Consider the following 23,726-nt stretch of genomic DNA (forward strand, 5'->3'; position numbering starts at 1 on the left):
CACGTGTTATTTCTTGCCTTGTGTTTGACAAAGGGTTTGCTTTGTCAGTTCAGATTTTTGCCTTGCAAGTAGAAATTAGTGGTACTGATCAGGTGATAATGAAGGCTGAGCAGAGCAGGAGCCCCAGTGCTGAGGACTCTGTCACCCCCATGGTGTCTATGGGCTGTGGCTGCCACAGCTCCTGAGCTTGTTATGAATTTTCTCTGTGGAAATGGAAGGAGCAGGGGCTGACTGGGGAGCTTGGGGATGAGCTGTGAGTTACAGTTTTCACATCCCCAGACACTGGTGCAGCACTGTGGGGGGCAGAAGGTTGGGATGATGCCTGGAGCACATGGGTTATAGGAGCAGAGCACAGGGGCTCTGTGCCGAGGGCTGGGCTGGGGTGGCACATTCAGGTGGAGATGGAGCTCCCTGCAGAGACCCAGGGAGGAACTGTCAATGCCACTGAGACACCTTTCCTGCCTGGGAACAGTCATCCTCCAGGAACACTGTGATCCTCCCCTTCCACCCCATTGCTGGCAGGGAAGAGGGAGAGGAGCTGCTGTACAGTTGAATTTACTGTATCTGATTTCAGTGCACATTGATGTCTCTGGGCTGACATTATTTACTGCATCGTGGAAGATTTCTCACATCTGGAAAAGCTGATTCTGCCAAAGAAACAGCTCAGAATTTTCAGAAGACCTGCAGAAACCACCCTAATTGATGTGTGTGAGCAGAGCTCCTTCTGTAAGGGCTCCCAGTCCTGACCCACCCAAAGATCCTTTTGCAGTGTGACAGTGATGTGGCACAGCAACAACTGTGCTTGGGGTCACTGACACCTTTAACATTTTGGCATTCCTGTGTGTCTTGTGACCATCTGGGGCACTGGGAGTGTGACTTGCACAGTACATGTATGGCCTGAACTTGGTGTAAATCAGTGCATGACATTTTGATTTGTTTTCTGGCTTTAGCAGTTTCAGTATTGCCTTCAACTTGGAATCGTGGGACAAGGATTTTTTAAGGTAGCATTTCTCTCCTACATGGTATCTCCAGGTGTTAACTCCTTTATATATTTTGCTTTTATCAACTTCCAGATAACTTCTGTGAGACTTGAGCTCTAGATTCATCAAGTACTTGGACAGAGCCCTGGGGACTCCAGCACACCTGAAACATGGATTTTTCATATGTAGTTTGGGGAATTGCTTTTCTTCTGTCTTTGCAGCACAACTTGATGTGTGAAAGCTGATGATATTTTTGCTCGCTCTTACTTTGGGTTAGCTGACAGCAAAACTGTGCCCTTTCAAAGGTTACCAGTGTGAAAGGATGTTTTGATTATTGTCTCCTGTTGCCTTCCCTCTTTACCTTAGGAACAGAAAATGAGCATTTAAAGATGTTTATATTGGAGATTATGGAACGTTAAAAGGTGTCTGATTCAGAATTACCCAGCAACATGGGCAATTCTGTTCCTCTTTGCCTTAGTTAAAAAGGAAAAATACCTGACTTTTATCTCAGTATTTCTAAATGCTCCTGGTTTTGAGATCCATTGATAACCCTTTGGAGTGCTCTTGTATCTGGGTTTGGAATTGTTTTGTGTCCTCAAGTATGAGAGCTGGAGAGAGTAGGGGGGAAATAATTCTCTCCTGATACCTGAGCAGCAGCAGGCACTGGACCTCCAGATCTCTGGCACTTGTCCAGCAGAAACTCTAAACTGTTCTTGACTTGGGTGCAGAAGCCACTGAGCAGCTGCTGGAGAAGGAACTGCTGGGTTTTGCCAGTCTGGGTTGATTCTTGCAGCTAGATCTCTCCCATCCCCTCCCCACTGCCTCTTTCTGTGTTATATTTGCTTTAGTTACTGAAGAGACCCATTTAAATACTTGATTCTGTTTTTATTTCAGCTCTCTAGAAAATGGGTGCTTTAACGAGTCACAGTAAAGAGCAGTATCTGTGTGTGCATTGGACTGTCACATTGTCATCCTGTGATTCCTGAGGAGAGACCTGGGCACAGCTCTGCCACAGACACTGTGGGAAGCCCAGGAAGCTTTTGCTTCTGTTTTGGTTTGTTAAAGCAACACCTGACAGGTGACCATGCCAGAGGCTCTGCAGCACCAGGGTGGCACATGCAGGAGTCAACTTGCACTCAAGAGGAAAACCAGGAATGAACCATCAGGTCAACAGGTGAGATTCTGCTGCTTTCCTCGTGTGCTGCAGGGATCAGAGAGGTGAGCACTTCCAACCTTGCAAATTCCTCATGGCCAAATTCAGTTTGGAAATGTTGGTGTCAATGTTTGGACATGCCCTGATGTGAGCACCTGGCAGTGGGGATGCTCCAAGCCCTGGGCAGGAGTGATGGATGCTCTGCTGCCATTCCCAGCCATGGTCCTGTCCTGCAGTGCTGAGCCCTGCTGGAGCTGGCTCTGCTCTGCAGAGGGAGGGGTGGATCTGATCCCCAGGGTGACAAAGGCAGCCTGTGCTCTCCTGCCCCAGTGTTTGTGCACTTTGGATGATGAGCTCCAGCTGCCTTGGAGTCCACAGCTGTGTAAGAACAGTGCCTGGCTGAGCAGTCCTTAAGACATTGACAAAACACAACACTTGTTCTGCCTGGAGCTTAGCATCAACTGCAAACAGTTAAGTTTCCTTGCTACCGGTTAAATTCTTCCTCGCTGTCCATAAAATCTTTTTGGCTTTTAAAAATAATCTGTGTAATCTTGAAGTATGATAGATATTTGGGCTCCATTTACAGTATAAATCAGGAATGCTGTGGTCCTTCTCTTTTGACTTGTTTGCTTTTATACCAGAAAAGTATTTAAGTCCTGACTGGCTTGTTTTCAGCAATCAAGTGAGGTTTTGGTATCTGGAAACATAATGGATGTGGAATTGCTGAGTTTCCTATGGAAATAACATGTATCCCAAGTTACCCCTTTCCATCTACTCACTGCAGTTCTGGCTCAAACAAGCTCTGGTTGAGTGTCAGGCATTTTTGAGAGAAACCAAAATAACTCAATTATGAGGTCAATTATTCCTGCTGGTGGTGGTGCTATGGGTGAGTCATGCAAGGCCTGATTCTTCCATCAGTCTGTAGAACAGTCCCTTCTGAGCTATTAAGTGTTCTGGAGTATCAAATTCTGCTATCCGGCCATTTTCCAGGACTAAAATCCTGTGAACATTAAAAGAAGTGTAAGTTTGGGATTACACCAGCACCTATAATAAATTTACTAATTTCTAGTTAGTTTTAAAATAAATTCTAGTACTTGCTGGTTATTCAGCCAAGTTTTCCAACAGCTTTTCTAGCTGGGAAACAGTGCTGGAATGGAAAGGGGTTTCTCATGAGTGACTGTTCAAGTGCTGAGTTTGGGAGGAGGGGTTTTTGCAGCTGAGACTGGAGTGAGATTTGTGAAGGGGTATTGGGTGTTTTAGTGTCACATCTTTCAGGTGATCAAGGAGGTGCAGTCATGGTTTTGCTGTCAGTGGGGGGAGAGGGCTGTGACACAGCAGGAAAAGCTCTGTGTGGGAGTAAAGGATCTCTGATTGACCTGCTGCTGCCCTGCTGGCTTAACAGAGATCCTCCAAATGCCAAAGCAAAGCTTGGAGGTTTAAACATGAAGAGGACAGAAATGGAGTTGCTGTTCAGCAGCACAGTAGGGTGTCAGTCACAGCTGCCTGAGTGCTCCCCTGCTCAGAGGTGTCCTCACCTGTCACAGTCCAGGACAGTGTTCACCCTGTGAGCCACTGTCAGCACGGTGCTGTCCCTGAGCTGAGCCCTCAGCATGGACTGAATCTGGGCATCAGTCTCTACATCCACTGCTGCTGTGGCCTCATCCAGAACCAGGATTTTGGCTTTCTGCAGGAGTGCTCTGGCCAGGCAAAGCAGCTGTTTCTGACCAGTGCTGCAAGTAGGAAGAGAGATGGTAAACTGAGGCCAGTAGTCACTTTTCCTTGGGATCAGAACAGATGATTCATTTGAAATCAGCAATGAAAAGGTGATTGTTCCCTTTCTCTGAAAGGGTGATTGAGCTGGTGGCACTGCAGGTAGGGAACAGCATGAAACAGCCTCAGGGAGGGAGGGGAAGGTATTGCTATGGCACCCAGAAGAGCTGCACTTGGAACAGATTGTAGGGTTTTAGGTACTGCACAAATAGAAACCAGCACAATTATTGGGTCTGAAAGGTCTTCCTGAGTGTCTTAGGATTTGATTTCATGCTGCTAAACAGGACAGTAAAGCAGCAGTTTTCAGTCTGGACATCATTAATGATTTTTTTTTTTAGGAATTAGCCTCCTTATCCAACCAGCTCCGTTCTCCTAGCCCAGGGGCTGGCACTGCCCTGCCACTGTCCTTCTGCAGAGAAAGGTACCTTAGGTTTTCCCCTTGGTCAGTGCACTTATATTCCAGCTGCTCTGGCAAATCTGCAACAAAGTTCTTGAGCTGAGTCAGTTCCAAAGCTGTCCAGATGTCTGCATCAGTGTATTGGTTTAATGGGTCGAGATTCATTCTTAGGGAGCCAGAAAACAAAACTGGATCCTGAGCACAGAGACAGTACAAACAACTCCTGAAATGAATTATAAAAATGAGCTTTTGGGTCCTGCCTCCTGGGTGGGAATCTGTGGCTGTTATATTGAATAGCAGATGAACATGGCATAGAGGTTATTTCCAACTTGGGAATTGCTCAATGTCCCTCTTCTCACAGAATCTTTATAAACCCTCCCCAGGTGTTCAAGACACTGTTCAAATATTTTGGAAATGAGTTTCATACCTGAGGAATGACAGTGATCTTGGTCCTGAGGTCATGCAGACCTAGCTGGGCAATGTCCTGTCCATCAATGAGGATGGCTCCTTCTGCAGCTTCCACCAACCTCAGCAAGCCCACAGCAAGGCTGGATTTCCCTGCTCCTGTTCTGCCAGTGATGCCAATCTGAAAGTGCAATGGGAGGACTTTAGTTTGGATGTTGATTGCTTTCTCACAGGTGGACAGACATGTTGTGTAGTTCCTCTTCGCCTTCTGATGGGAGAGAGCTTTGCACAGATCAGATCTTTAGGGCTGTTTGTGATTCACAATCGGGCAATACTTTCTTTAAATGGAATCATTTATAGCTCACAATTGTTTGGTAAGAAAAGAATCACAAAAGCCTTTGAAGGGAAGAATAATTACAAGACTTAGCAATTTGAACAGGGCCTTGATGTGGAACTAGACTGAAAAAGTAGAATTCCTTTGCTGTAATAAGCTGGACCAGGTGTGCAGTGTGGGAGATGGGCTCCTGCTCCCCTGCAGCTGCCAGGCTGCTGTAGCTGGGTGCAGGCAGGGGCTGGATGCCTGGATCTGGTCAGAGCCCAGCTCTGCTCACACTGCTCCAGGAGTGGTTTTTACCTTCTCGTGCCCGTTGATGGTCACACTGACACGCCTCAGTGCTAACTCCAAACCTGGCCTGTAGCACAGGCTGTAGTTCCTAAATTCAATCCTCCCCTCAGTGGGCCAATCTTGCCCTTGAAGTTTGCCATTCAGAGTCCAGGGTGCCTGAAGAGATGGAAGAAAACAGCAGTGTTGAAGGCTGATTTAAATTACCCCATCAAGGTGTCTTCATGAACTTCCCATTCCAGCATTGCCTATCAAGTGTCAATATTGGAATGGGAAGTTCATGAAGACACCTGTGCCAACTGCCCCCCAATCTCTTTGCAGCTTCCAAACCAAAAAAAGGCCTCTAACTTTCATACTGCAGATGTTGTTTGTACTTTATACCAAGTTGCTGGTTGGATTTTCTTTACTGAAAATGGGGATGAACATTTGCTTGCATGTCAGAGTTCTGAAACTGAGTGGTTTGATAAAAAAAATTTATATGCCCCTATAAACAGGGCTGTGAAAGCCTCCTCTCAGGGCAGCATATGGAGATATAATTTTAATGATTACAGAACAAAAATTATTGCACTGGAGACTTTTAGCAGTTAAAAGGCTATCTAGGAGCCATTACTTATTAGTGAGTTGCATCTGAAGTCAATAAATACTCCAAATATGGGCAGGAAATGTCTCATTCCATGAGTGTTAACAAGTGAAGCTATTTTAATGGCAATCTAGTGCATAACTGTCTTAAGGAAATAATGATCTGAGGTTATAAAACAAGTCCAGTCAGTTGGATAAACCCCAAATGCTGCAGTTCTCCAAAGGAAACATGACTGGCCTTTTAGAAGGGGAAAACTGGAGGTTTTTCAGGTGGAACAGAAAAGTTACTCATGAGTTTGCAGAGATTTTTCAGCCCCTTCTGGTAAGGTCAGCAGTGGATTAGGTACCTCCTTAGGAGTCCTCAGGTATTCCCTCACTCTCTCCACAGCAACAGAGTTGTTCTCTACTTCTGTCCAGGAGCGAACCATCCAGTTCAGAACACCAGTTATCTGCCACAGTGGAACACAAGCATTAGGAAGACAAAATGAGCCCTGACCTGTGCTCAGGAGATACCTGGTACTTTGTCTTAGTGTTTATTTCTAAAGATCTCCTCATCAGATAATTATATCAGCAATTAAATTACATCAGAAAGCCTTAAAATGCTAAAGTGAAAGCCAGGTCCTGCCATAGCCCTTTCAGCATGTTTATAGAGAATGAAATGCTACTGACTTGGATGCTCAAAGATGGTGTAGCTATTTCTTAGGCTCTTGTGCAACTAGTCTGCAAGCAGGTAAGACAGGTTCTGAAGACCTTGCTTCAGCTGCCCAGGGCTTGCTTTGACTTATTTTGTGAGTTCAGGTGTAGGAGGAGGAAGATGGCCCATATATGTGTGTATGAGGTTCTTTCCCTAAGGGGCCATGTGCTCCAGATGCTCTGGATTTCAGCTATGACAGCAGGATTTGGTAGGAAAAGGCATCTAAAAAGGCACAGAAATAGTTCCTAACAGAAATTAAAATGCAGTTGCTTTTGATAAAGGCCAGCAGGGTATTATTTCCCCACTGGGTTACCTGGAGAGCAGAGGAAAGGGAGAAGCCAGCAGTTCCTGGGCTGAGCTGTGTCCTGCCCATGGCTGCAAACAGGGCTGCAAACAGCACGATGCCATTGCCCAGGAACTCCAGGTTTGTAGCAAGCCACCTGCAGGAGGGAGCACAGAGCTGTTGCTGGGTACCCTCTCCCTTTCTCCCAAAACAGGATTTCTCTACAGAACACTCATGGAGCAGATTTGTACCTGTCAGCAACAGCTCCAGGGAAGCAAATTCGCTGGTTCTCATCCACTAGGAAATTGCTCTTTGAAATAAACCTGTGCTGGTCTCTGTGAGCACGGATCACACTGCTGCCTTGGACGGTTTCTGAGATGTGGGAGTAGATGGGTGACCTGCTGGCAGCCTCCAGGCGCCTCAGCTGGCAGGAGGTGCTGACATAGAAGTGCTGGGACAAGGGGAAAGGAAGGGACAGTCATTAGAAGGCTTGTGTTTCTATGGAGGTACTCCAGAGGAAATTTGGGAAGGCCTCAACAAGTGCAATAGTACTGTCCTTGTGTTACAAAACCTTATGTGCATGCAGGATGTGCCCCTAAAAGATGAGGCAGTGTTCCTACCTCTGTTATGTCCTGCCTTTATTAGGAATAATCCTAACTATTTCTAATTCCTAATACTCCTAATCTGGTTGGGGCAAAGGAGCCCCAGGGTGCTGTGAACCCACAAAACCTCTACTCTGAGTTCCTCCTGCAGCTGAGCCCTTTGCCCCATGGAGAACAGAGATGCACTTGCCCTTCCCTAATGCTCAGTCTTGGCTGGCAAATGTGGATATATTAAAAAGTAGTGTAAGAATTCTGCAGGAAAGGAAGAATGCTTTTGGTCTTCATGTGATTCATATTAATGGAGATGAGGGATATAGCCTAGGTAGGATTTGTTTTAGACATCAGAAAAGCACAAGCCTGTTTGTGAGGGCTCTGAGGTGATGTGGGAAAGGGACTGACATTAATCTTGTTCAGATGCAACTTGAGACTATGAAACTGATTTCTGCATGCCTTCCCTCCTAAGAACTGGAAGGAGGCTTTCTGCAGGGCTGTGCTGCTTCAGCCTCTCCTGTGTGTACCTGTGAGCTCCTACCTGGAATGCTGCATAAAGAACAGTCAAGGCTACTATGGCCATTGCTGCCCATGGTGTAGCCACCACAATCACCAGGTAGATCTCCAGTAAGTTGAACAAGAATCCCAGCACAGACTTGAGCTTGTCAGGGATGACAGAATCAACAGCATCCATGTCCCTGGAGAAGCGGTTCAGCAGCTGTCCAGTGGGTGTTTGCTCAAAGAAGAGCATTGGGGATCTCATGACATTGCTCAGCAGCTGCAGGAAGAGCTGGTGTGAGGCCAACACACCCCCCAGCAGCACTGCTGCTGTGCAGGCAAACCTGCCAAGGGCTGTAAGAGAAAAGAAATTATTATTTCTAGGTCTGAATAAACCCACCTTGGAGTTCTTAGAAGGATGGTGATTTCCCATTACTCCTGTGAGTGTGCATTCAGGAAGGTGCAATAGGAATGAAACCTCTCTTTAGCAGGAATTAAAGCAAACCTCAGAGTTGCAGGGTAAGCTGCCCTTTCTGTAGGGTAGTTACAGAGTGGCCTTCTAAGACCTTCAAAGACCTTCTAAGCCAGCTTGATGGGGGGCATGGATTCAGGAACTTAAAACATGCAGGACAAATTATTCATTCATCACAAAATAAGCTTGACTGGGATTACTTTAAATTACTCAGTGATATTTTTTTCTTTTTAAATAGAGTGACCAAAAGAATGGTGGCTATTTAAAAAGGAAAAAGATAAATGTAGAAGTCCAGAAGCTTCTCTTCTTTTGTCTCTTTTATGTGAGCTAAGCCAAGATTTCATTCATTGTAGCAGTGTGAGGGGCAACAATTCAGCATGGAGACGAGCCCCACTTGAACTTTGACATGATTAATTTTTGCTGGAAGGATGAAAAGAGATAAAAAAGACAAACCTTTAGGGTTGGGACTAAAAGCCCAGGAAGCTGAAAGCCCAAGGGTATGCACTTGTTTATATTCTGAGAATGCATCCAGATATGGGACAGGGAGCTGGGAATACAGAATTAGCTGAGCAACTTCAACACACCTTGAACCACTCCTAAAGCACCAAAGACTCCAAGTCTGAGCTCTGTGAGCTGCTGTGTCCCATTGTGCACGGGGTCATCTGCCCAGAGGCTGAGCCAGTAGCCCCTGGAGAAGGCCACAGCCTGCTGGCAGGTGAAGGACAGCAGCACATACACACACAGCACCCGGCCTGCTGCCTGCAGGTAGGCTCCATACACCCCAGCCCTGACCTGCAGAGACACGTGGGCAGACAGAGGAGAGGAGGTTGTTAGCTAAAATAGCAGCTCTGAAGCAAGGAGTGATTTATAATGGGATTTCTCAGTGATGTGTCACAGTCACAGCAACCGTGTTGATTCTTGTTTTGTTTTCCTCATGGATGAGTAATGAAGGCATGAAGAAATCACTGATGAATGATTATTATCAACTGGTCAATGTTATGCAATAGGCTCATGTTACTTCTGGAGTACATGCAAGGCTTTCTTTATGTCAGGCAGTGGTTTTCCTGTGTGCTGGTGTGAGAGAGAACTGCCATGTTCACACTAGGTGCTGGTGTGGGGAGAGGAGATCCCAGTCTGGCTAGTGCTGGGGCTCCCTGAAAAAAGCTGCCTCTTTTGGGGTTTCTGAATTCTTGCTCTCATTTCTTCTCAGTATGATATGTCCTTGTCTCCATTACAGGGCACACTGGAACAGCCCAGCTGCCTGCCCTGGCTGTGTTTAGCTGAGGCAGGGAGCTGGCCTGCCTGCCCTGGGTGTGTTATCCCCATGGAATGTGTCCTTGCCTCTGCAGGAAGGTGCTGCTGTGCTTACCCTGCCGTGCTGAGTTCTCTCTGCCTTGGTTAATCCTCCACTGCTGGCTGCAGCACTGGTGCAGGCTGGGCTCACAGGAGTGCTCTCCCTTCCCACAGCAGATTTTACTGAATCACCACTTGATGAAGAAAACAAAAATCCTTTTATATTTTAGCCACCCATCCACCCTTAAATCCATGCCTATTTTGAGGGCTGCAGTTTTCAGGCTCCTCCAGAGTGTCCCCAGCCATGGTCCATGTTTGTCACAAGGACTGGGCTCTGTCAAGCCATTGAGGAGCAGAAAAAAGCATTCACTCTGAGGCTGGTGTGGGATCAGTCTGGCCTTACAGCCCCACAGGGAACCAAATGTATCAAGGAGCCTGTACCTGAGCTCTGTTGTGCCTCCCTGTGAAATACAGAAGAATTGTCAGTCAACTTCTATACTCAAGAGCAGGTTTTTAGCTATTCTTGAGTTTTGCTTGTTTGCTCTTGTTATTTATTTACAGATCAATCCCAAACCTCTATCATACTCAGTAAGACCCTCTATGTAGGCTTTTATGGGCTTTTGGAGTAAGTTCTTCAGTATCTGAGATTGCTTTAAGCTTACCTGAGGGGTTTCTGCTGAGATGGACCATTCCCAGTGGTGACAGTGCCTTTGGTGTCTCCCATAGCTGTGAAATAAGTGTATTTCTAAATGCTTTATAATCCTGTTTTGTCCTATACAGCCTTTGAAAGACTCGTAATATATGGAGGAAAGATTCATTTAAAAATTGTTTCTAAAGGTAGAAATATCAAGGTGAGGCTCAAAGAATAGCACACACAGTGGGTAATAGTTTACTGCTTAATTATTGTCTACTAATATGGATTCATAATCAATTTTGAGGTTTTGAGTCAGCTGATTTGACAGGCATGTTTTTCCCCACACAAAGCAACACCTTACTGTGATTGGATCTCTGTTTTAAATGTCCATAATAAAACAGATGTGATATGAAGGGAACAATTGATTGATAGACCTAGGAAGAATGATTCCAACCCATCTGGGTTACCTGGAAAACCAGCAGGTGCCTTCTCTTCTGCAGTAATGTGTGAACGAAGAAAATCTGCAAAGGCTCCATTTCTCTGTAGAAGTTCTTGGTAGGAACCAGATTCTGAGATCATTCCATCCACCAGAAAAACAATATTGTCCACTTGAGGCAAAATGTTAATTGTGTGAGTCACCAGCACACGAGTCTGCTTGGATAAAGAGGAAGCAGTTACAATTGTTCTGTCAGTACTGGTATTAGTATTTCAGGATCAAATTTAGGCCTCAAAAATTCATCAGCCTGAATGGATTTAAAGGGTATTTCCTTTTGTTTACATTTCTGAGCATATTTGCACACATAATTGGAGGAAAGGATATAAGAAAAGTAATTTTTTCCTAGATAAATTGGCATATTTTGCATTTCTAATATACAGTCAAGCCCTTTGAGTACACCTTATGTCTGGTACATTGTTCTTAGAAAGTCATTCTGTTTCAATACAATAATTATTTTCTGATACTTGCAACTAATCTCATGGAGAGAAAGGTATTTATAATTATATATGTTTGTTTTAATTGGACTTTGTAATGCCATAAATTGCCTTCTTCCTGTTTCCCTTCCATAATAAACACTGAATCAAGTGTTTCTAGGCAATTTATAGTATGAATCCAAAAGAGCTGCCCTAGCATTCCTTCTCATCTAACCATGTTTTGTTTTCCAGATACCTTGACAGCAGAGGAATATCAAGGAAAAACAAAACACAACCAGTGCAAAAAGAATGTAGAAGTGTTTAAGTGATGAGAACTGTAAAGGTGCCACTGAACTATTCAAAAGTAATGAGATTAGACATGATGGTGATAGAGCTTGGAAGAGATCAGGTAGCTCCTCTAAACTGTGCCAGAGGTAAATCTCATAAAGGAGGGAGGATGTGGACAGAAGACCAAAGAACTGTAAACCTGCAGTGAAAGTAAGGCTGGCACCAGGCATGTGGTTTGCATGAGGATAAAGACAGCCTTCCTCCTCCTAAATGAGATTGCCTGCAGAGAGGTTCCCCAGTCCCCTACAAAACAGTGTTTGTGAGCCTTGATAACCTGAGCAACCCACCCTACTGGAAACATTTTATGAGAGACATTGTGCAAGTGTTTACAGTTCAGGTTCATACACACCTTGTCCTTCAGTAAGCCATTGGGTCCAAGAACATGTTCAAAAATGTGCTGCCCAACGTGGGCATCCACAGCTGCCAGGGGATCATCGAGCAGGTAAATGGCAGCCTGCTGGTACACGGCCCGAGCAAGGCTCACTCTCTGCTTCTGCCCCCCAGACAGATTGATTCCCTGGAAAAGACATTGACTCTGCTCATTTCAAAGCTACAGCATGTTTCCCAACTGCTGACTTCCTTTTACACTGATGTTTTATGACTTATTTTTAAATCAGTGCACCTCCCTCCCTCTCTCCCTCCTTCCCTCCCAACAGGGCTCTTGCAGAGGCAGAGTCTCTTGAACAACTCTTTCCTGCAAAACAGCACCCAAGAATGACCTGGATGTGTTGATTTTTCTCTTAAACATCTCTTATGTCTCTTTCTAGGCTGTCAGAAGGTGGGCTTAAATTAAATTAAATCATGGCCTAATTTTCCAGAAATTCCTGGGCACCTGCCTCTTGTGAGTTTAGGTTTTTTGTGCTTTCATCACAGCTCCCAAAGTTGTAGTTACTCAGGGGTAGATGTTTTAAGCAGGACACCTGAAGTTGTAGCTACTCAGGGAAAAGTTGGCCAAAACATAAAGCCAAGGCAGTACCTTTTCTCCTATTTCACTCTTCTGCCCTGCAGGGAAGGTCTCCAAATCAGGGTGCAGTGCACAAGCCTCTGTCACTCTATTGAACCAGGTTTCATCCATCTCTTTCCCAAACAGAATGTTATCTTCCACTGAAGCATTTAGAACCCAAGCTTGCTGGGGCACATAAGCTGCAGTGTCCTATAAAAGTGGAAGAATGTTAAGCAAACTTTTCCATAAGCTCAACTTGACACTGTGAGAACCCATCTTTGAAGAAAAGCTCTCTCAGTTGTGAAATCTGGAATGATCATCAGCACTGACAATTCTCAGAAGGCTTTGCAAAATATGAGTCTGCACTGTTATTACCTTACAGGGGAGGGAACAGAGGTGCAAGTACAGGATGCAATTTACCAGGATGACACTTCAGCTCACTGTCAGAGGGAGAAATAGAACTGGATCTTTGAAGTGTTGTTCCAGTTCCTATTCACAAAGTTCAGGCTCATCTGAGAAGTCTGAAGTGCATTCAGATAACTAAATGTGGACTGATACATACAGCCTGTGTTAAAATTCAGCAGTAAATGGGTTTTCCTGGTAAGTGATGCTGTGGTTCACACCTTCCACTTCCTGAGAACAGCTTGATTAGAAGCAAATGCTGAGGGGAAAATTCACCTTGATGGTCACGCAGCCCTCGGTGGCCTCCAGCTCGCCCAGCAGCGCTGCCAGCAGGGAGGATTTGCCAGCACCCACCTGGCCAACCACAGCCAGCAGAGAGCCCTGGGGCACACTCAGCTCTATGCTGGGGGAAAAGATAATCTCTTACCACATTTAAGATACACTTTCTGAAAGCAAATAATTGTGCTTATTATCAAAATTTGTGCTGTTGTCGGGTATGTATCGAGTAAATCCCCTGATTTCATCCCTTCAGACACCTCCAACCACAAAGTCTTCATCCACATCCCCATCTGAGTTTCATACCCAGATCCTCACTCTGGAGACAGGCTAGCCCAAAGCCCTGGATGTAGAACACTCCTGAACATCAGAACATTTCAAAGCTTTTCTTTCACAAAATGTCAATGCCTTTAGAAATAAGCATGTAGTGATGTCATATACATCTGCATTCCATTTGTTCACTAAGCATGTAGTGATGTCATATATAATATCTGCATTCCATCTGTTCTACTTTTTTTGCCTTAAATCACTGTAATTGCATATTTGGACAAGAAAGCTGTATAAAGAAAACAGTCTCCATAAAAATAAGGCAACAACAACATACAGGTACCTTCCCATTTATGTGCTCCTCAACATAAAAGCAAAATTATGTTTTATCTGATTTTATAATTTTCAGAATTCAACACTGAATGTGAAGCAAACTCAGAAGCCTCTGGATATTCCACCCTGGTTTCACTTAGGCCCCGAGGACTTAGTTCATCCAGGATCCACCCTGACCTACAGTATTGAGGGATGACTAAGGGTAAGTCTGTACCTTCTAAGACAAGGAGAAGTTTCTTTGCTCCAGGAAAAAGTCCCTTTTCTTATGGTGATACTTGCCTGTACTAAAACATGAAGAGAGATAGACCACTTGTAAGTGCAGAGATAGCTACAGAAATGTCCCAATTTATGTGATTTTATGTTTCAGTGTGTATTTATGTTACAGAAAATCAACTTTTATTATGAAAAGAAGGGGTAAATCACCAGATTACATTTCATTGTTAGAAATAATGAGGCCAGAGAGATAAAGTGACAGTAAAGGGCAAATATTTTTCTCTTGACTATGATAGACAGCCTGAGTAGAAGCTGAATAATGGAAATTACTCCTCTTATAAGACAAAAGTGCTAACATAAAAGCTCACCATAGCCAGAAGTGTTTCTGCTTGAGCTCTCAGGATTCAGTTCTTCCAGATTCAGAAAAGCTGCTAAACGGTTTAAGGAAACTTTGGCCTGAAATGAAGCAGCACACAGAAGAAAATAAGATTTAAAGTAGAAAGGGAGCAAAAACCCAAAGTAAAGACTCAGTTTGAAGACCCACTTAGAATATTGACTAGTGCTATGCTGCAGATGGCCAAAGGCAGCTCTTCCTGTTACCTGCCTGTATTTCCACTTAGTTTAGCAAAACCTCCATACCCTTCCCCGTGCTTCTGGTTCAGTGAAATTGGCACTTTTTCTTCCAATTCTTCCTGCAATCTTTCCAGTGATTGCTTTTGTACATGAAAATCTGTGACAGTCTTAGAGTGTAAGAGGGAAATGAATTTCCTAATTTCTTACTGAACAGTGAATTGCTTTTCTCTCTGGCCTGGACTAGCAGGGTCTCCCCTATGGAGATTTTGTTCCACCTGTTCTGATTTCTGTGATTAAAAACAGAACTGGAAGCCCCTCTGAGATCTAATGGTGCTTGTGCTGAACTACTAAAGACGTAGGAATAATTCTTGTTGACTATTTTGTCAATATAAAGGAGACTTTCTGAAAAGCAATGCTACAAAGTACCTTTAGCTGCAAGCCCTTGCACATCACTGTTTCACAGTGGCAATTACACAGCTGATGTGCAGAGCCCTAAGAAATCCCTACCTTTACCTGATAAGGGGGATATGTAAAAACCCCTTATGGCCAAAGGAAGAGGAACAGGGCCTGCAGTTAACCTGGACAGCAGCGTTGATGGAGAAGGGCAGGAAGGAGTGGGCAGTGTTGAGGATGTTGATCAGTGTCAAGGACACAAAGGCCTTCTCAGCATCCAGCACGTGTGTGTTGTCCACCAGGGTGTAGACAGCAAACATGACAAATGTGATCTGAAAGGGAGCAAAGGACAAGCAAAGCACTTGCTTCAGAATGGTTCAGGGGTGACAGGCCCTTCAAGACTCTGGGACCCATCTGGTTAAATCCAGGTTATCCCCTCGAGGGATAAGGTGTGGTCTGGTGTGTTGGTGACAGAGCCAAGTTGGATCACTGGATGTTTGTTCTGCTTTAAGGAGGTTTTGGTGCAGCAGCCACAGCAACTCCTGTGACCTCCAGGCAGATATAATCTTTAGCTGTCCATAGGAAAAGTCTGTCCAGGCAGGAGTACAAAGGAAAAGGGAAGTAACAGCATATGTTTTATTTAGGAAGGTGATTCACTCACCAGGAAAGTTGATGAATGGAAAGAAACTAGGGATGCTGAGAAGAGAATCTGAGATCTTTTTAAGGCCTGAAGTTCTTGCTTTCGGATTCCAAATAATTTCTCCATAAAGGTTTTCTCCCAACCATACAGTTTGATTACTTTAATGTTACTGAGAATTTCATTGGTGAGTTTGGCCCTCTCATCCTTAAGTTTCATCTGGATGTCCTGTAATAAATGTTTGAGTTTTATCATTTAATAGGTTGAATGTTTAATGGTGCAATTATTCTGAAAAAAATACCTTATTCCTGCCTCCAAGTCCTGAATAAATTTCCCTGCAGTTGAGCTGTGTATGCTGTTTTGCTTATGAGTCTTCTAAGCTGGGAAATATTTTACTTATCATCTTGAGAGCTTTGTTTTTACTGGCAGTACATAAAAACAACAGAAAAGTAGGGCAAACATAGTGAAAAGGCTGACCATGGAGGAGCTTATTTTAAATTTCAAGAAATTTTGCAGGCTTCAAATCTTCCTATGTTACTTCAGGCAGTTGTGGTAAGTGTGAATAAATATAAGTCATCTTATAACTCAGTAAACCATTTCATTTTTGTGAAGCAAAATGTACCTGAAACTGACTCCTCTTCTTGGTGATCACGAAATTCAGAGGCAAAAGAAAAAGAAATACAGCAATTGCAGTCAAGGCAGATGGCCCTAGAAGCTGCCAGGAGAGAAAAAAAGAGAAGGAACTTCTGGTGATGACTAGGCAAGATTGCTTTTTGTTCCCTTGCTTACCTTCCCTCTTATTTGAACTTGTGCATAACATCCCTCTGGCTAAGCCTTGACTGTAACCTTGCCTTTGCCTTTCCAGGGAGTTGTGCTCCTAAGCACTGTGGATTGTTAACTCTCCAAGGCGGATAACTCCTGTCATCAGGCTGTGCTGAATTTATTCGCTCCCTTGTTAGGAGCTGGATCGGTGCTGAAGGCGATCCAGAGGCACGCTGGCAATTCAAGCCATGCCCGGCTCTTCTCGTCCCTCCCTGGATGCGCTCAGAAGGACATCGTGTGGCTGCCCTGAGTAAGTGACCCCAGACAACACCAGGTTCTCCTTAAAAACAAACCCAAACCCTCAACCAAGTATTCCTGCAGCATAAATAGCCCAGCTTGTCTGCATGAGATGAAATGGTGGCATTTTGCTGTGCCATTATCTTGGGACAGCTCTTGGATCCCAGGGTTCATAACAATTATGTATCAGCACTTGTTTTTTATGGGTTAGTTACATCTCCCTAGGGATGGCTGGAGAGGGGAGTAACACACAGAGTTACAGGTATTGTCTGCACCAATGATCTGTGAACACCAGCAAAGAAAGTGTAATTATGCTACAAACACATTCAACTTGGCATTAGAAAAGGGATGATGACTTCACCACAGTCTGTACCAGGGCTACTGACTTTCACATTCACAGCATCCTGCCAGGCATGAGGCACAGTCCAGCCTGGGTAGTAAAGGAAGGCCTCAAAGGCCTCTGGAAAGCTCCTGTGAATCACTTGTCTCTGTACTGCTCGTGCTTCCATTGGCCAAGAACAGGGACTAAACAACAGGGCTCTGTACTGCTGAGAAAATACCATACATTGATTAAAAATGGATCTTTTACATTACCATCCATTATTTCTAATTCAGGTTTTGCTCTCTCCTTGCTGAACTCAATACCTATGAAATTCAAAGTATCCAATAGTCTCTCTGAATGGCATGTAACTTTGCTTCAAGCTGTTTCACTGATCTTGTGGTAACCAGGCTTCAGGATGAAGTATGTCAAGTTGCTATTTCAGACCATTCCCCATTATGTTCTGGGACTGTGCCAAGGGGCTGGAACTGGACTTTCAGCCTTCACTGGGCTACCACCCAGTGGTTGTAAAGAGAAGTGACAGGAAAATCTGAAGCAGAAGTTTATCAGTCAGCTCACAATAACCATACTCACAGACTCCTAAAAGGGACTGAATGCTGAATACACAGGGGAGAAGATGAACTGTAGTATCAGACAAGGATTCTGTAGCAATGAAAATATCTTTCAGAAAGAAAAGTGAATCCACTGTGCTACAGAGCTAAGAAAAATATGGCAATTTCATGTAATTCAAATTAGTAAGTATGATTTTGAAACCTCATTTTCCTTTGATATTTAGACTAGAAAGGGAATGATAAATACTGTCATATATTACCTGCCACAAGAAGACAAAGCAGATGATAATCCGAATAGGAGCCAGCCAGGTCCCATTAAAATAGATAATCAGATCCATTAGCTTTTGCACATCAACAGATACCAGATTAACAATTTCACCTGTGGTTGCTGCTTTCCTTGACGCACTTGTCATAACCAGGATCTAGACAGGGCAGAGAAGAAAGAAAAGGCATTATCAAACAACTGCTTTGGTCCAAAAGTCAAACAACATTCTTTTCCTCACAGAGAACAAAATGTCAAATCCCAGGTATTGAAACCATGCTGCTACCTGGGCCATGTGACTTCACTTCAAGATGAAGTATTTACTCCTTTTCCCCAGGCATCACAAGAAATACATGTTTTTTATACATGTACATACAGCATAAGAAAGTCCATGTTGATTTTTGCTCTTTCCTTTTCTCGGCTTTTCCTTCATAGGGAAGCTCTAAACAATGTACCTGCCATGTACTGCTCAGAGATGAATCTACATCCTAAAATGAGTTTCTAATGACATCTCCCCTGATACTGCTATGGACAATGTACATCATTACTGCTAAGGTAGGGCTAGAAAAAAGCAAAGCTACAGAAGGAGCTGCAGGCTCACCTTCCTGTACACAAGGCCTGTCAGGGCAGTTCTGAGCCTCAGCCCCAGCACAAGGCACATGTACATGTAGCGCTGCTCAAACAGAGTCTGCAGACAGCCCAGCAGGAACATGCTGAAGGCATAGAGGTAGCCAAGCCAGCCTGGGGCTGCCTCATCTTCAATGAACTTCAGGAAAAGGCTGCAAGACAGGAGGCAAATGTTGCAGAATCTACACAGTACTGATGAAATATCAGACACAAAAATAAACTGGCAGAAATACTGGTGATTTTTCTGTATTCTCTCTGGCTGAGGTTTATCAGTGAATAGCAGAAGAATTGGAATATATAACATCTTGATTTTTGAAATCTAGCCACTCATGTTTTTGAGGCAATCTCTGATCTCAGCATCATCTCTGGGTAGACCTCATTTTCAGTGTTAAGGATGGCTCCTGATTTTCATGAATTTGTCAGAAATATGCAAAGTGGTAGCTGTAATCTAAGGGAGTCATTGGCATTTCCAAAACTTCTAATCTGGACTAGGAAAGGATTTTGCCCATGAAAATATAATGTAATGCAGAACCCACAAAGCATTTCATCAAGTAACAAAGTTATTTAAGATGTGCAGGATGCACAGGTGTTCTCTTTATTAGCCAGGGAACATGGAGCCTTAAAACTACAGCAAGTGGCAAGTGATGTGATATACAGAACCATCAAATAACTCCTGTTCTAGTGAAGTTGTCCAAGGGCTTGGTGCATCCTGTCCTTCCCACTGCGGGAGCACAGCAGTGCAGACAGTGTGCACAGCTTCACACAGGGGCTTTGTGTCTTTTCCTCCTGACCTGACAGTGGGTTTAGCACAAATGACACCTGAGCTCCCTTCATCAGCAAGAGAGAACTTCAAAATGTCATTGTTTTTATGCTGACATACACATTTCTGGGCTCATGCACACAGCAATCTTGTTCATGTGACAGAAATACATCTTATATGTGCACATACCTCAGTACCTTTGGGGTGGAGAACAAGAAGACATCACAGATAACTAAGCAAAAAGTGCTGAGAAGGAAATAAGTTCCAAACATGCTCCAGAACATTCTCAGTAAGGGCCCGCTCTGACTGTGCTTGGATTGTAGTAGAGCCTCTGTCTCTCCAGCTTCTGCTATACCAGTTTTAGTTTTCTGACCCATTTTAAATGTGGCAGACTCCATTTTCCTGAAGGAAGAAACAATGAGAAAGTTACCTACAAGTGGAGAAAGCTTGGGAATTTTGTGTCTTCAAAAAATCACTAAATATCTCACACTGGATCTCATACCATGTCCAGTATAAAAGCTCATCAAAAACTGACCCCTCTCACAGAAAGTTAGTTCTGTGCTTCCAGGAGGGCAAGGATGTTCTCCAGCAGATTTTAACATTTAAAATCAGATTTTGCACAAAGGGACTCACACAGCAGTACTTGTGAGTGTATTTGCTTAGATCATCTAGAACTGCCCAGCTTAGCTCATGATGTGCTCTCCAGATCAAATACTCACTGCTGGCTTCTGCTGTGACACTTCTTCCACTCTCTTTCTGCCCAGGCAACAATATCTTCAGAGCAGTCCTGTTTCCTCACTGGCCACAAGTCATCCACCCCCAGGGCCTGCTGAGAGCCCTTCCAGAGGAGCCTGGAGGACACAGAGTGCAGTCAGGGGAGCAGAGCAGGATCTGTGCTGTGTGTGACTCTTTCAGAACACAGGGGCAGCAAGGCAGTGCACCACAGAGAGCACTGACATCACACCACCACTCAGGACTGTCCTGTCCCACAATGAATGCCCAGGAACAGCAGCTTTGCTTTAATCCCTAGGCTATCTTCTGTCAGCACAATGGGCATTTGCAAGTCAGCCCTAATTTCTAATCCATACTCAGAGTCTTGGATAGTGGAGAAGAAAGTTCATTTAACTTTCTCTGGGCTCCATGAGAGGCAGATGAGACTAAGGTCTGGCAGGAAGAGAGGGCTGTGGCTGGTGTACAGTGATCTTCTGAGATTGATGAGATCTATTTCAAGATTGGGAGGGCACTGGAGGGGTAGTTGGGAGGCAGAAGAGAATTACCTAGAATCACAAATTTGTGTTTTAAACTATTTGGAGAAAATTAAATTAAATTTTTTTAATTTGATCTTGTGAGAATACCTCACAAGAGAAATAATTCAAAGAAATAATTTAAATCCTCACTCCATGAGCTAACTCAGGGGCTGAGATATTTCTTACTGGCTGCCATCTACACCCTCTCTGATCTCTGATGCTGCTGCTTTTTTCTGCTATTGTAGCAAAAGCACATCTTCTGTTTTCTTACCCAGAGAACCACCAGTATGTGATTTTGGAAAGAAAAGAGCTGCTGGCTTCTGGGCACTGATTCTGATGGGAGAGAAAACACGTGTGATATTTATATGTAGAAAAGGGCATGTGCCAGATGAATGCAGTTCCCTTCTGTGCTTCCCCAGGAAAAGCAAGCAGAGTTATCCCCCTCTCCATCCATCGAACCAGAGTAAGTTATTGTGGAGGCTCAATGGGATTGGAAGATTTTTGAGAATTTGACTTTGCATAATGTCTCAGATGGAAGAACAAAGAATATAATTCTTCATACCCAAAGACATTTATTTTCTTAAGCACTGAGTTTTTCATACTCAATATCACCAACAGAGTACTGCAGCACAGGAGAGCAGCACCAGGGGAAGCAATAGAAGCCCTATCCACTGGTTTCAGTGACAAGAAACATGAGTATGGATAGGCTTTTAGTTTTGAAAAGCTTACATAGAGAGACAGAGCAATGTTATCCCAAATTCTGCCAGTTACTTTTTAAAACTGTCAGCTTTTTTACAGAATGATGCATCTTACATCACCCAGATACTCATGTGCCTGTGGATCCCCATATATTTAAAATCCTGTTTTAGCAATGAAGCAAAGCATTAGGAAAAACTACCTTGTACTTACAGGATTGTTGTCAGCTTTAGAGAAGAAGGGAGGGTGATCAACTAAGCAGAATAACACAAGCTCTCCTAGCACCAGGCCAGCATAAAGGTAAGTGGTAACATGGTGGAAATGGCCTTCCAGGAAGCCCTAAGGAACAGAGCACTCGTGAAAATGAGGTAAGAACCTCCATGTTTGACCAGCAGAGAAAGAGCTTCTCATGTTCTACCCATGCAAATAAACATCCACCACAAATATAAAGTGTCATGAACCATTTTTCTCAGCACAAATTTTAAAAGAAGAATTTGATTCTCCCCCTTGCAGTCAATGAGACAAAATCATCCCTGTTGTTAAGAGACTTTGCAGTCTGCACATTAAAGGTATGGGATCTCACTTACTCTTTCCAGGGCATGCTGAATTTTGGAGCTAAACATCACAAGTGCAGCCACAAATGAGAGCAGCCAGTAAATCAATAGGACCCCTGAAGACTGGATGCCCATCATTCTTTCTGCTTGGGTAAGGAACAAGGCAAGGACCTGTGAGGAAGTACAAATTTGTCCAAATAAATACCTGGTAATGGAATGCCAAACATTGTTATCAAATTAATGAATACAATAGAGAAAAATCACATCTTGCCCAAACATTTCAAGATGTTCAGAGTTGCAGTATTGTTCCTAAGAGGCTAACACTGAAAAGCTTTGTGTGCAATTTTGCACTCAAGAATGTCTACAGAGAAGGCAAGTAATAAAATTACAATTGGGCCAACAGGCTGGAAGGACTGAGGCTATGAGGATGCAATAACAGAAGGGGAGAATAGGCACTGATTTATTGAACAGAAATCACATTTCATTCTAAACCATACTAAATCACATACTGTGGTTATGAGAAATGAAATCTTGTCTCATTGTTGTGAGACCTCTTTCTAAACCTTACTGAAACCTCAGCTCCTGCCAGGTGTGCTCTGCCCCAACTCCAACCCCCTGATGTGTCACACAGCAGAGAGGAACAAAGTGCATCCCACCAGCCAAATTTGTGCTCAGAGACAGCAACAACCATGGGAAACACAAGCTCTGTCCCAGGAGGGCTAAGCTTGGCCAACTGCAGACAAACAAGGGAGGAATTACCGTTGTGATTCCCACCACAGCAGGGCTAATGAAGAGTGCTGGGGTCCGTGGGATTCCTTGGCTTTTCTCCCACACCATGAAGAAGACATTAGAAAAACACAGTATTACCAGGATGAATCCAAGGACCTGGGGCAGAGACAAGAAACACACACTGGGATGAACTGAAATGCTGGGACAATCTACCAAACTGATCCAAGCTGCCTGGGAAGTAAGACTGGAGGGGTGGAAGATCAAGTCTGGGATGGAGAATGTTATGGAAGTGTCAGGGAATCAAATGGAAATACAGGAGAGAAGATCTTATGACATGTCTTCCCAAAACTTTACTTGATTTATACTGGGTATTGATTTATACTGACCTGAGCTGGTAAATGTCAAAAACCCCAGCAGAGATGTATCATCAGGACAGAATTAATAATTTAGGAAAGTTAAGCTCTGCATCACAGTTGAAACAATTTTAGGACCAAACCCCGTGGTTTACCCCTCACCATTTTGGCTTTGAAGATGTGGGACATCCTGATGTAGCCTTTGTTTCCGTGCCGAAGGTACCAGTAGTAGAAAGGAAAACAGATCCAAAGATAGGCACAAGGGATCCAGGCAATGATGGAGCTCTCGAAGCACCAGGGCAGTCCTGGGATGTTTGTATGCCATGTCTGGTTCCAGTCCTGAAACAGAAACAGTGCAGAAGTGAAGGACGTGATGGAAGGCTGGGGACAGGAATCCCATGTCGGAAAGAGGAAGCAGATACTGACTCGCAAACTATTAGGGGAGTTTATCAGCTTTGGGGATGGAAATCTACGCGAGTCCGGATTGATGGACTCGCTAGAGCCCTTTTAAAGGTAAATCTGTGGTGGGTCCGGGCTGGTCCTCATTCGCAGCTCAGCACATTTACTGAAGCCGAGCGGTCTGTGCGGTCTGTCCGGGCGAGCACCGTCCCGGGGAGGCAAAGTTCGCTCCGCGGCCGCCCCTGGCGGAGACAGCGCTGCCCTCATGGCGGAGTGCGGGCCGCGTTCCCTCAGCGCCGCACCCGCTCCGGCCCCGCGGGGCTGCCCGGTGCCGCGGCCTCATCCCTTCACTCCTTCATCCCCTTATTCCCTACCGCTCACTCACCCGGGGCGCGGCGGGGCCGTCCCGGGGCCCGCACAGCGCAGTGTCCGCACCCATGGGCGCTCCTCCCGGGACCTTCGGCCGGTGCCCGGCGCCGTTC

General features: G+C 44.5%; 1 protein-coding gene across 1 annotated transcript; it reads right to left on the reverse strand.

Moving 5' to 3' along the window:
* Nucleotides 1–1,918: 1,918 nt before the first annotated feature.
* Nucleotides 1,919–23,690, reverse strand: LOC131565220 (ATP-binding cassette sub-family C member 6-like). The gene is given in 32 exon segments (XM_058816002.1): nucleotides 1,919–3,133; nucleotides 3,669–3,863; nucleotides 4,329–4,495; nucleotides 4,728–4,886; nucleotides 5,340–5,486; nucleotides 6,254–6,355; nucleotides 6,914–7,040; nucleotides 7,135–7,334; nucleotides 8,018–8,328; nucleotides 9,031–9,238; nucleotides 9,816–9,933; nucleotides 10,402–10,482; nucleotides 10,484–10,520; nucleotides 10,841–11,027; nucleotides 11,980–12,147; nucleotides 12,607–12,783; nucleotides 13,252–13,378; nucleotides 14,066–14,135; nucleotides 14,433–14,520; nucleotides 15,216–15,362; nucleotides 15,692–15,895; nucleotides 16,290–16,382; nucleotides 17,878–18,039; nucleotides 18,481–18,658; nucleotides 19,456–19,668; nucleotides 19,986–20,117; nucleotides 20,785–20,846; nucleotides 21,423–21,548; nucleotides 21,797–21,934; nucleotides 22,523–22,648; nucleotides 23,008–23,184; nucleotides 23,630–23,690. Coding segments are annotated over 32 exon segments (4,590 nt in total). The 5' UTR covers nucleotides 23,684–23,690; the 3' UTR covers nucleotides 1,919–3,024.
* Nucleotides 23,691–23,726: the final 36 nt, after the last annotated feature.

This window comes from Ammospiza caudacuta, chromosome 17 (genome assembly GCF_027887145.1).
Source record: "Ammospiza caudacuta isolate bAmmCau1 chromosome 17, bAmmCau1.pri, whole genome shotgun sequence".
NCBI classification, from domain to species: Eukaryota; Metazoa; Chordata; class Aves; order Passeriformes; family Passerellidae; genus Ammospiza; species Ammospiza caudacuta.